The sequence below is a fragment of the Amblyomma americanum genome, chromosome 6 (assembly GCF_052857255.1).
Source record: "Amblyomma americanum isolate KBUSLIRL-KWMA chromosome 6, ASM5285725v1, whole genome shotgun sequence".
Classification (NCBI taxonomy): domain Eukaryota; kingdom Metazoa; phylum Arthropoda; class Arachnida; order Ixodida; family Ixodidae; genus Amblyomma; species Amblyomma americanum.
In genome coordinates, this window is record NC_135502.1 from 36,408,896 (window position 1) to 36,421,901 (window position 13,006).

At 44.9% G+C, this 13,006-nt stretch overlaps 1 protein-coding gene and 1 long non-coding RNA gene across 2 annotated transcripts in view; both read right to left on the minus strand.

Annotated features, from left to right (window-relative positions):
- LOC144095207 (condensin-2 complex subunit G2-like) overlaps window positions 1-13,006 on the minus strand; it is a 62,300-nt gene that overhangs the window by 43,514 nt on the left and 5,780 nt on the right. The window contains exon 3 of the mRNA XM_077628994.1: window positions 6,424-6,520. Within this exon, the coding sequence (XP_077485120.1) occupies window positions 6,424-6,520 (97 nt within the window). The remainder of the gene's footprint in view (window positions 1-6,423; window positions 6,521-13,006) is intronic.
- Window positions 3,165-6,219, minus strand: LOC144136606 (uncharacterized). The gene is made up of 4 exons (XR_013315641.1): window positions 4,524-6,219; window positions 3,956-4,129; window positions 3,800-3,874; window positions 3,165-3,491 (listed from the first exon to the last, which is right to left on the minus strand). It is a non-coding gene; the product is annotated as an uncharacterized LOC144136606 (long non-coding RNA).

Here is a 13,006-nt window from a genome sequence, read left to right on the forward strand (position 1 = left end):
CCATTGGCTGCACAAGTAGATCGGTTACAGGTATGCTGTGCTCACTTTGGTATAATTCAAAAAGAATTGGCCCTTCAGCACCCTTCCTGTAATCAACAACATTAAATTCAGGAATACACACAGGTGCGCACACACACACACATCGTATTGAAAACGAACTCATTCAATCATACATGTATTCTTGCATTACAAAAGAAGGTAAGTAAACAAAAGTGCCTTTGCTGATGCACCAAGTGATGACCACATTTTGTCCTTCACTGTCATTTAATAAACATTTCAGCATACCTTTAGAGCAAAGTAGCAGTTTCGCAGCAAACAAGCAACAAAGAATATTGTTGTGCAAAAGGTAGAATATAAAAGAAGAAAAATAAGCAGTGGAAACTAAAGCACATTAAACTAGCTGTCACTTGGGCAGTAACATGCTGTGCTCACTCTTCAATACGATAAGCTTATTTCTTCTAATGTTTAATCTCATTCTCTTACCTCCCAGAAGACACAAAGGGCATCCTTTGAACGGTAGGGGCAAGCAAACCTAATCTGCAGCTTACAAGAACCTTGAGCTTTCATAAACACATTCGGAAGCTTTGGATGCTAAGAAGAAGCCGAACTAAGCAGGGTAGTTATAATGCAGGCCTCACAGCTAAGTGAAAATCGACTCTGTCAAGCGAGCCACTAGGAAAAAGCCTCACTAACCGCATGTTTCAGATGTTGGCTGAAAGCATGCCTCTTGGCGCTCGCACAAAGCTCACCCTACATACGCATCTGTGACACCTCAATCTGTAACCATACGCCCATTTCTGCACAAGAGTAGCGAACGCACATCTGCTACATGGGCCAAATATGGTGCTTTAGGTGCCTAAGCAACTCTTTTCTTTTGAACGTCATCATAGCAGTTGTGGAGAGTGACATGGTGTGCTCTGTACTGCAGAAACAAAGACAGTTGGGCGAGTCAGTGAACTTGCATGACACTAGAAACCAGCGCAAGCAGAGCAGACAAAAAAGAGCGGGGGAAAAAAGGACCTCTACTCACAGCACCAGCGTGCTCAGTTCTCCTAGTAAGTGCAGGTGAGGGAAAGCCTGATGGAAGGCAGGAGGTTGTCTAGTGGGCATGTGCGAACAGTGGTTTTCTTGGTTCAAAGTGAATTCGAAGCAGATAGTAATTTTCTTCAAATAATTTCAAAGCAAACATTTCAAACAATTCTGGCACACAAAAGAGCTTGAACGGCACAATAGGCATTTTCAAACCAAGTATTTTTCAAACACACAAGGCCGTTACACACACAAAAAAAAAGAATGCACCGAAGCTTTGTCACACTCATTGAAGCTGTGTCCCCTTTCTACAAAATGGCCATCTGAACTTGGAGAGCCAACCTACATGCGGTGTTGACGTATCTATGGAGTGCGAGACCTACATGTGGGGCCTACACCTGCTGCTCATAGCTGCAATTGTGTCATTTTGCAGCTATTGCTTTTAAGCAGCGACTCTTGACACCTTCTAAGCGCGCGCGCCACATGCCCAGATCTACTCTGCGCATGCCCAGCACCAATCCACGTCAAGCGCCGGAAAGTGGCACCCATCTCCATCTGTCTCGTGCTTGGTCACCTTCATGCTCACACTGTTGTGCTTGCTTAGCGAATTTCACGCAGAGAAGAGTGGCCACAGCAGCTGCAGTCAGCTCAGATTCCTTCCGCGGAAATCAAAGGAGCCGCATGTCCTCTGATTAGAGAGATTATAGGTATCCTCGATTCGGCTACACTTTCTACACTGCTTCACAAAAGTTCTGTGAAAGTGCAGTGCTAGTTCTGGAAGAGTAAGTGTAGCTAGACACTAGCGCTCTCAGTGTAGCGGCCAAATCGAGTGTGAAAGTGCAGGAGCGTGCAAGCCTTCATCTGCTGCGGCCATTCCTCCAAGCTTGTGACATGTGCGCAGCATTGTTTTTGTTTGTGGTAAACCTATGCGGTGTGGAAAATGGAGCATCTGGTGGCAGCGGCAATGGAGCTCGCTGACTCTGAAAGTGATGACGAATTTAACACCACCCTTTATGTTGCCTTGTGCAAAGTGGCGCGGATCGAGCGTCTTAGAGTGAACGGCTACTTTGAACTGGTGACAACAAAGTACTTCGACTTTGAATTTAAGGAACTGTTAAGACTTTCGCGTGAAACCTTTGAGGACTTGTGCAAGTGGTTTCAACTATCACCGTATTACCCTAAAAGTGTTTCGGGTCGTCCTCAGATCACAGCAGAGAATAGTTGCCTGATTACTTTGTGCTACCTTGGAGCTCAAACAAGTATGTATTCAGTTGCTGATAGATTCGACGTATTCGAGTCATTGGTTGTGCTGTGCACACAAAGGGTGCTAAATTTTCTGCACTCAATCAGCGAAGAGGTAATATGCTGGCCAAGCGCTGCCGACATAGCCCGCAGTAAAATGGCCTTCCTGTCGAAAAGCAGGGAGAAAGGCCCCCGCAATACCGTCGGATGCATCGATGGCTGTCATGTCGAAATACTGAAGCCTGAGGAATCAACTGCATTATACATCAATAGGAAGAAATTTCCTTCGATAATACTCCAAGGTTATGCAACGACCAAAACAAATTTCTGGATGTATTAATTGGATTCCCCGGTTCAGCACACGATGCACGGGTTTTGCGGGAAAGCACATTCTTTGAGGAAGCTGCAGACAAATGCGGAGACTCTTACATACTCTGAGGTTCCGCGTATCCCCTTTTGCCTTGGCTTTTAACGCCATACAAGGACAATGGCTCAAGTTTTCCAGCATGGAAGAAAAGATTCAACAAGTTTCACAGCCAACAGAGTTGCCATTGAGAACACCTTTGGGCTTCTGAAGGAACGCTTCAGACGATTATACCTTGTCGACGCAAGGAACAATCGTGCAGTGTTGTCGTACAGTCATGGGAGCGTGTGTACTTCATAACATGTGCAATATTGAGAGGGACTTCACTGCAGACCTTGCAGACCTGCCTGCTCATGATGATGTTGGTAATAATGAAGAGCCCAGCGAGAGTGACGCAAATGCAGGACATTGTGAAAGCCGAAGGAAGCTAATAGCCCAGCACCAGTGCCGACCAAAAAAGAATGCACACAGGAGCAATGTGAACTTGAACTCGATGTTCATTTATTCATTGCGTCAGCAGCTTGCCCTAGGCCCTCTAGGAGACGCATTTTCTCCTTGTGGTGCTGCTTCTTTTCTGCCATGGCTTCTTGCAGCACCTTTATGAGGCCGCCAATTGCAGTTCTATCCTGCTGGCTACGTCGCCTAGCTGGTGTTGCTTCAGTGCTGCACGATGGCGTAGGTGGCTCTTCCTCTTCATCAGCAGGCCCATTATTGGGCAACATGTTCTCTTCTTCCCTATTACTGTCATTAATAAAGTTTCAGTAATTTTAACATAAAATTGTTCATTCCATGCTATAACTATGCAAAAGGAGTGGCAGAGAAATTTGCAGTTGGGCAGCTTGGTTTCTCGTCATTCCTGTAAGCAGAGCAGCACACATAGCGTTTTTAAGAGCCAGAGAAGTCACTATAAAGTGAAGTGAAAAATTAATTACAGATTCAAGAAGGTCTTATTTATCTGAATTGTAGAATATTAAGAATTCATTAATTAGTCAAGATGATTTCTCTCTACCGGCCTTCACAACAGACACATATGCATGCAAGCATGCGAAAGCAAATTATAACCACAACTAAAACATGACAGTTAACATTATGTGAACATAATAAGATGGCACAATATTAAAATATTTCATCCTAGAAAAAAGAAGTGTTTAATTGTAAACTTACGCAACTATTCTCCCTGGTGCAAGCATTGCCACAGGGGTAATGTGGTGCTCTTTTTCCAGCACCTCGGAGAGTTCTCTGTCAAAAAAATACAATGTCAAAGATAATCTTCTGAGGATAACTACTTGAACAAACAACTGAAATGTCTGCTGTCCATACCATTCGTACAGGCAGGTTGCTCGTGAATGGCCGGATGAGCCATTTTTCAATTTAGATTTTTTATTGGCCCTGTCCATTGTCTTCCATTTATTTTCCACCTGCAGTAGTGCCAGGTAGCAGCCAAATTCACAATTGATTTGGTCTGCAAGTTTCTCCCACATGGCCTTTTTTGTCCTGAGAAAACAAGATTTTGTCAAGCGTTAGTACCTTACTGTTATATAAGTTATTGCATAAGGATAGCATTAGATACAGCACATTCCAAGCTTAAAGGATGTAGCATCATTTACAGCACGTTCAAAGCTTATACCATGGTCCTGTGTGCTTTTGTGTAACATTTAATAACAATGAATGACGTGCTTCTAGAAGTAGATAGTAAACATATCCATTGCCAGTATGCCGAGCCACAGCTTACGGCTGAAAAAAAACATTGTATGCTCTAAACTTATGAAACAAAAATAGAAAGGTTAAAGACACAAAGTGCGCCAATGGTGCGTTGCAGAAATCAGACATAAGCGCTATCTTGTGTATAAGCACGCGTCATTATGGTATTTCACATGCTGCGACTTACCTAAAGCCACCCTTTCTGCCAATACTATCCTAGGCTTCCTTGTACTTCATAATCAGGAACCTTGAATTGCTGTCGCTCCATGATTCGCGTTCACCGTCGCCGAACAGTGGCGGTGAATAATGACATGACGGCCCAGGCGACGGCACGGGCTGCCAGACTGGCGGCAGCGTGGGCTGCCGAAGAGGCGACGGCCGAGCCGTCTGCCACCCTCAACGACAGCCGGCACTGTGGGTGGAGGTGTGCTTGGCTCTTCCACATGCAGCGCACTGATGTGAAGGCCGCCTAGGGAAATAAAATAACTTGCAGCACGTCACAAACAGCGACATAGCCCACTTGCTTAACCAATAATAGTACTCACCTTCCGTCTCGTAAAGGAACCCATCATCGTTTTGCATGTGCGTGCCGTACTTGTCAAGCACGGCATATACCGGTGTTTCGACGCCGTCAATGAAGACCAGCATGGGTGTAGAAACGTGTGCTAGGGGCTTGCACATGGGCTTACACGAAGTGAACTCGCCGAAATGGTAGTGCAGAAGTGTAGAAGAACTCGTGTAGCGCTGGGCCAAATCGAGTGCCGAAGTGCAGCTGTTGCTGGCTACACTAACAAATCGAGTGCACGAGTGTAGCACTGCCTACACTAGTGCAGAAAGTGTAGCCAAATCGTGGAGACCTTTAGCATAATGCCGCGAGGAGCCAATGAGCATGTGCAGATCACCCTGAGGATGCTACCAAGCGCCAGCCAGCAGTTTGCACACCTTCCCCTTCGAAACCAATGTGCGTGCACATTGGCATTGCACGGAGGCAGATCGCGCTATGCTAAATCTCTCTTGATGCACGCTGCTGCCCTGGTTACGCTGCATGCGCTCCGCGGGTAACGCGGCTACAGACAGATCTGGGCGCTGCACTGTCGCCTGCTCGTGAGCATGCGCAGACCAGCTCACCCATATGTGCGGGAGTGCTGGCACGTGGCACGGAATCGGGGCTCTGGTTGCGTGCGCGCTGCGGTGCCATTTTGGAGAGGTACACTGAACCGAAAACACACGCAGCAAGAATTCCAGAAGCATTATTTGCTCAAGACAAATACTTCAAAATTTTGAATACCAAACATTAGGATCGAATCGAACATTGAATTCTGTATTATTTGATCAAACAATCGAAATTATCGAATATTCATACATGCCTATCATCTAGCCTTAATCCTAACAGAGATGGCATTTGCAAATGTCGCGCGAAGTCATAAAAGGCCGTACAGTGTGCATACCTGGCACAGCTTTTGCCGAGTTTAGCACATTATGTGACATGGCATTTTTTTTTTCTGCATCTGCTTAGTTTGCACTTGTTTCTAGTGTCAGGCTCTGTACCGTTTTGCGAGCAAATCATCTCAGGGGACACTACCATATTTGCTTATATGTATAATGAAAGCATTTTTTTTTTCCAAATAGTAAAGTAAATTCGAGGGTTGCATTCCTTTTTTGGGCTACTACATTAGCAAAAATTCACATCCTCAAAAACAAAACAACAGGTGCATCCATTAAGCCAGCAGATATGGTACATGAGCATGACTGAGCTCACCAACAGAGTCGTTGAAAAAACAAAATGACCGGCCGCAGAACATTTTTCTTTCGCTGCAAGTATGCTTCACACTGACACTGAAGCATACTGACAGGAATTCCACTGACTAAGAACGCAAAACTGCCGGGGAGGACTGCTTGCTTCATTATCACTGTTTCCTCCAGTGCTGTGCCCTCCAACATCAACATGAGCATGACAGGTTTTCCAGGCTGCAACCCACATCAATAAATCTTTATCACACACATTTCTACCGCCCCTGACAATTGCAGCGCACCAAATATGTGCCCTTGAAAACAACTGGTTCGAAATGCCACTATGGCAGACCTACCATGTAAGAAAAGCACCGCATCCACAAGAGGTGGGCACACCGTGCCTGCATTTGCAGCTGCGTGGCAAATTGCCACAAGCGGAAGGCATTCTGTCTCCTGTAAACAGACAGGCACAGACAAAAGGTCAGAATGTAAAACCAAACATTGCAGGAGTTGAGTTGTAAACAACTTGAGACACGAAGGCACAAACAGAATGCAGTGCATCACCATGTTGCAGGTATGCTCCCCACTACAGCTTCTCAGGCAATGATAGCTGACAAATAAACCAAACTGTGAAGCAAGAATACAAAAACACCATTTCGTGTGTGTTGGTGTCAAAAAAAAAAAATTCGGCAGAGACACTTAAGACAGCTTATGTATGGGAATGCGAAAGCATTACTGTCCCTGGGTGCATTGCCATCCACCCACACCCACAAGTATGGCACCACCTGAAATACTGTATGACAAAAGGGTGCACCAAAATTCTAAGATGGAAATTGATTTTTGAGGAAAGGAAATGGTGCAGTAACTGCATCACACCTTGGTGGACACCTCAACCACATTATAAGTGAAGAAATAAAGAGTCTGGGAAGGCATACAACTGAAGGTGCATATGTGGCCGGTTGGAAACCCTGTCTCAAGCTAGCCTCCAACTTGATTAGCACATGTAAGCTATATGCAATGAGAAATCGCATAACATCACCCGGAATGCCATATGACAAAGGGAAGGGTTGCATCACAATTCCAGTACGAATGTAGTCGGGAAAACTGGTGCCACATTAACATCAGCCAGTGGGGAACATATATAGACGAAGGAAGTCTATATGATTGTCTGAAAAAGTGGTGCAGTGTGCATCCTACAGCTGCTGACACCGGCCTTTTTTTCTGGCCATTGCTGGCATTTTCTGTACCATCTGCGAGTACACACGTTAACACGTGCCACCAGTTTTTCTCTAGTGATGAGACTAGTAATGAATCATTCCACGCAAAACGTCCCAGACGTTGCGCTCGACCATCTCCAATTTGTTCAAAAAAATTCATGGAAACTTATCCTAATGTGCGTAATCAAAGCCTGAAATTTTCTTGCCAAAAAAAATTTATTCGTGAGGAGAGGGCAGTTTGAACATTAAGAAAAGGCAAGAAACCAGGCACTGCTCAATAATTAATAAAAAATTCAAATTTTTAGAAAGCACTTCATTATTTCTTTCATTGGCATTTGCACAGATAATGGCTTTCGATATAATTCGGAGCATGCAGCTTTATAGGGCCTAACTATTATTTAAAAATCGAAAAAGTATGAAAATGTACCATTTTTGTAGTTTTTTGTTTCAAAATCAACTTGCTCTCGGAAATTTAGAAATAGCCATTTTGTTTCTCTATATGCCTAGTACCTATCACAAATGTTACAAGTGATGAAACTGCATACAACAAAGTAAAAAAAATACCAAAGTTGCAAAAGGTGGGTTTTGAGCCAAAAATACTCATTAATTTCACCCTGAGGTGGTCCAAGCAAAAATACAAACAATAGCGGGGTATGTAGAACAAACAGCTTATTGTCTTTCATTTCTGAAATTTTTATCAAGGTGATTTTTGTTTAAAGCGAGAAAAGAATTTTTGAACATAATGGAGACAAGTTTCGCCGCATGAATAAAACGCACACAGAAGACAAGGAACAGCGACCAACTAGCCCAAACCACCGTGTTACTTCAACGAATTTTTGAAGTTGACCTCTCAAGCTGCAGGTTGCGTAGTCTCTTAAAGCCTCTTCACTGCAGAGCACGAAACTGCCGACAATGTCGCCAGAAGAAATGTAGAATTCTTCTTAAGTGAGCTTCGCGCTGCAGGCAAGCATGAGAACGTTGAGTAGTCGAACAGGTATTTGTGGTAAAAGATTTTCTTAACGCTGCCGGGGCGGCACATGCCCAAGTGAGCTAGTTGCTCAGTGTGGTTCTGTCGCAGTCAGTCATTTTTGTCAGCACCATGACAGAGGTAAGCACCAACGACGCCGATCTGGAAATGACCAGAACCATCCGGTGTTGAAACAATCTGCGACGCAGCAGCACCACGTGGTACCTGGCCCTTGTGGCCGTCAGAGGCTCATGCCCGGTTGTTTCCGATGTGATGTCTTCGTTGTATTTGTTTTAATCAGTGCAAGTACTGCATTAATGCTCCAGCGAAAACTGTAGATGAGCCACTATGCTGGCGAAGCACCTTCATGCGAGCTACGCACCTACGGGCGAGCGGGCCACGTTCACCGCCAGCGCGTCTCGGGTTATTCGCCACAGCGGTGTGCACTTCGCACCTTCACGTGCGCTCCAAGGCGCGTGCTCTCCGCGATCTTATTCAGATATAAATAAAGAACTTTTGATACGCCTGCCATGCCGGCTGGTCAACCCTCGTAGTAGTCCATGCGAGACAGCATGCTGAATGCCCTCATTTTTCTTCTCTTGGCTGCCCCGCACCAAAGCGGGTCTGTTCGAACTCCGAAAGAAAATCGACCTCGTCTGTTGCATACCACTCGCCGAATGTCACGTGATATCTTCTTTAGCTCCAGCCCTAAAAATGCACGACAGAGAGCGATGGCAAACTGCAGTGGTTATCTGGCCCCAAGTGTTGCGCCATGCCAGGTGCCGTATTCTGAGGTGATGAGGCATTAACAGACGACGCAAGTTGCGGAGCGAGAGCTCAACTTCAGAAATTCTTTTCTCGCTTTAAACAAAAATAACTTCTATAAAAATTTCAGAAATGAAAGGCAATAAACTGTTCTACATAACCTGCTATTGGCCATAAGTGTTGTGCCATTCCAGGTGCCATGTTCTGCGGCGAAGAGGCGTTAAGACGACGCAACTTGTGGCGCGAGAGCTCAATTTCAAAAAATCTTTTCTCGCTTTAAACAAAAATTACCTCCATAAAAGTTTCAGAAATGAAAGGCAATAAACTGTTACGCGTACTTTACTATCGTTTGTATTTTTACTTGTACCACCTCAGGGTGAAATTAACGAGTGTTTTTGGCTCAAAACACACTTTTTGAAACATTAGTATTTTTTTTTACTTCGATGTACGCAGTTTCACCACCTGTAAAATTTGTTATAGGTACTAGACATCTAGGGAAACAAAATGGCTATTTCCTAATTTCCGAGAGCAAGTTGATATTTAGAACAAAAAAAAACGGCAAAAATGACACATTTTTATAATTTTTCAATTTTTTCTTTAATATTTATGCCCTATAAAGCTACATGCTTCGAATTATATCGAAAGCCACTATCTGTGCAAATGACAATGAAAAAAATGGTGAAGTGCTTTCTAAAAATTTGAGTTTTTTTATTAATTATTGAGCAGTGCCTGGTTTCTCACCTTTTCTAAATGTTCAAACTGCCCTCACCTCACGCATAAATTTCTTTCAGCAAAAATATTTCAGGCTTTGATTGCGCACATTAGGCTAAGTTTCCATGAATATTTTTGAACAAATTGGAGATGGTCGAGCACAACGTCTGGGACGTTTGGCATGGAATGACCCTAATGCTTTCGGATTAAAAAACAACAATATACAGACATTGAATTGGGCTGAATACACTTCAAAAGGGAATGTAAGAAGGTTCGTTTTTAAAGTTTGTGAAGAACTGCGGTGTCCTGCTGATAGGTAAAATAAACGTTTAGTGCAAGGAATTGCTGCGAAGGGCAGATTGAGGACCTAAAGCAATGTACAATTAGTGGCACTAGTGTGAGAGCCTCCATTTTGTGCTCATAGCATGCCTGTTCAGCTGCGTAAGCTGAGCACTCTAACAAGGTGTGCTGCGCTGTTTCAACTGAGCCACAGTTGTCCCAATGTGGACTGTTCACTTGTCCTAAGATAGCAAGGAAATCTATCCGGAAGTCTAGATATTAGGTGCGAGTCAGCGGAACGAAGAAATATATAATGATTAGATGGCAAGCTCCAGAAGAGATCCCTTTATTTATAAGCACATATTTTTGTCATTAAGGACATGCCGGAAAATTTCAAAAAAAAACTTCCTCAAAATCTGGTACTAGAGACCTTTGTGGGCTGCTTCATTTGTCTTTTCACTGCCTCAGGTGCCACAGTGCGCTGGGATTCATTAGAACAGTATACAGTGGCTTGAGTGCAAGCCAGGTGATGCAAGTATCCAGTGTCGTGGGAGACTGGTTGGCAATTGGTTTTCCAAAACAGGCTTGAGAGGTTTCATACAGCTGCTCCAGAGTCTGTGGATACCACCTATCATTTAGCTATATCAGAGTACAATATATAGGGCAGCTTCTTTGATACTGTGCAGCTCTGCCGATGTGCAGGATGTCATCCACTCAAAGCAACAGAAGAGCATTTGCTCTGTAGAAGGCACACACAATCCACAGGGGCAACTCTCCTCAGAACGTGAGCCGTTGGCGAAGATTTCGTTCTCTTGTACAGAGTATTATGGCATATTCAAAATGGCAATCCAGAGCAAGCTTTCATGCTCTACGTTTTTCGACGGGCGATTTGGATTCAGATCCTGATGTTGAATTCCAATGGCAGGTCGAGAGCGCTCCGCCGGATCACAAACGGAGCGCGTAGTTCAGGCGGAGATCACTCCCTCCCATTTTGCCAATGGAATGCATGCGCTCCCGCGGGGGCACTTCAGCGCAAGAATAGCTCAGGCAACATGGCGGCGCCCTTCGAAGCGCAGCCTCTCGCTTCACCAGCGATTCGTCCTTGCCATCACTCTGTCTCTTGCGTTCACGGCAAACAAAAGGCGCACGAAGCTTTCGCTTTGTGTGATGATGCCCGCACCCCAAAATTTTAGTGATGAAACGCGCCAAATTTTCAGATTGCTTCCTTATTTACAGAGCTGCTAGGCTTAGAGAGTACGCGTCGTCTGACGTCAGAAAGCGCGGGAGGTTCAAACAAGTCAACGATTTTGGTCTAAAAAGCGGTCACAAAGAATTGACCGCGATGGAATTGACATCCTGTTAAGAAAATTTTTTGTTTTAACTTGTGCGGACGCGAATAAAACGAAAAATAATTACGTTCGGGAGAATTCAATTTAAAAAAGTCAAAAATACTGCTTGTACGTTGCCCGGATCACCGCGTAGCGACGACGGGAAGGATGCAGCCGGTCATGACCGGAAGCAGAAGCGGGAAAGTAAAACGTCGAGCGGGGTTCCGGTCAAATCTGCCGATTTCGGCGGAGCAAATATCGCTGCTCCACGGAGCGATCCGGGATCGACGCCTGATCCCGATCTGCCATTGGAACAGACAACTCGCACTCCCATTTTGCCATTGGAATACGATTGCTCCCAACAGAGCAGAAAAACTTGATCCGGATCTGCCATTGGAATTCAACATGAGTTATGACTGCACCATGACAGATACCTTTCTACTTTGCGGATTTGGAGAGCTGCACTGAATCAACGAACGGAATACACCATTAGAGCGTAAAGTCTTAGCTGGTTCTTAGTTTTGCACTGTTGTCAGGGACGTTTGCAGCACAGACCTTGGCAGTATGCTGAGGTGCAAGTAAGCGGCATGGTGTGTGGTGATATGTTTTGACGAGAGCACCAGTGGCGATGGCTCACTGAGTGAACTTGGCAGTGTGCCAAGACACTACTGCACCAGAGTATGTTCAGAAAGCCGGCGAGATTGTGTAGAAGGAACATGGTGCTCTCTGGTGCAACAACTGCCGCAGATCAAATAAGTCAGCATGGCATGAACAGAAGAGCGCCCTCGCATGCCATGGAAGTATGTGAACAATGGCGAAAGACGCTCAGATTACTGGCAGAGAGCACGTAACCATGCAAGTGTTAAATAGTGCACTCTCCATATCACTCGGAAGCGGCATTGTGTGGTCGGAGGAAAAATAACCTCTGGAATGTTCCTCCTCTTCTGACGAATGGTGAGAGAGTGTTTGTACTGTGAACGCTTGTGTATATGCACATCTTGCCTTGGCGTGAAGTAACAAACTGACGAAGCATGTTGACTCCCAGGGCTAACACCACTGTCGCTATGCCAATGGACCGGATAGGAAACAAGTGCCAGTCTTCAAGACTGCTACTTCCATGATCCTGTGGTCGAAGGACTGTAGCAGTGCCTAGTGAACACACAACTCGCGTTTCTTTTGTTTGCCTTTCGAGTTTAGCTCTTCGCATGAATTCTTATTTATTTATTGATACCTCAAATGCCCCTGTTGGGGTATTACATGAGGGGTGGGTCGTTACGGCATGTCAATTTTTTCAATGAACGCCACTATATGTGAAGTGTAACTGCTCTGTACCGGTTGCTGTTCTGTGAACCTTTGACTCCAACTTATTCTCTGACTTGGAACTGGCAAAAGCTGAACAACAAATGGCAACCCCCACCCTCCCTCTCCTTTGTCACATAGTAGTTGGATTCGAGCTGAGCTTGTGGACAGCTCCTGTGAGGCTGGAACAACTACCTGCACATGCTCAAAGTGTGTCTGGGTACGCACACTAGCTGTGTGTACGTGACACACTCACACTACAACTAACACTCAAACAGCCACGTTACATACTTGCAACTGTCATGAGAGTCTCTTTTTTCAGCTATGTAGCCCAGAGTGACTTAAGTGCTGCAGCCTGTGGCATTTGGCTCTT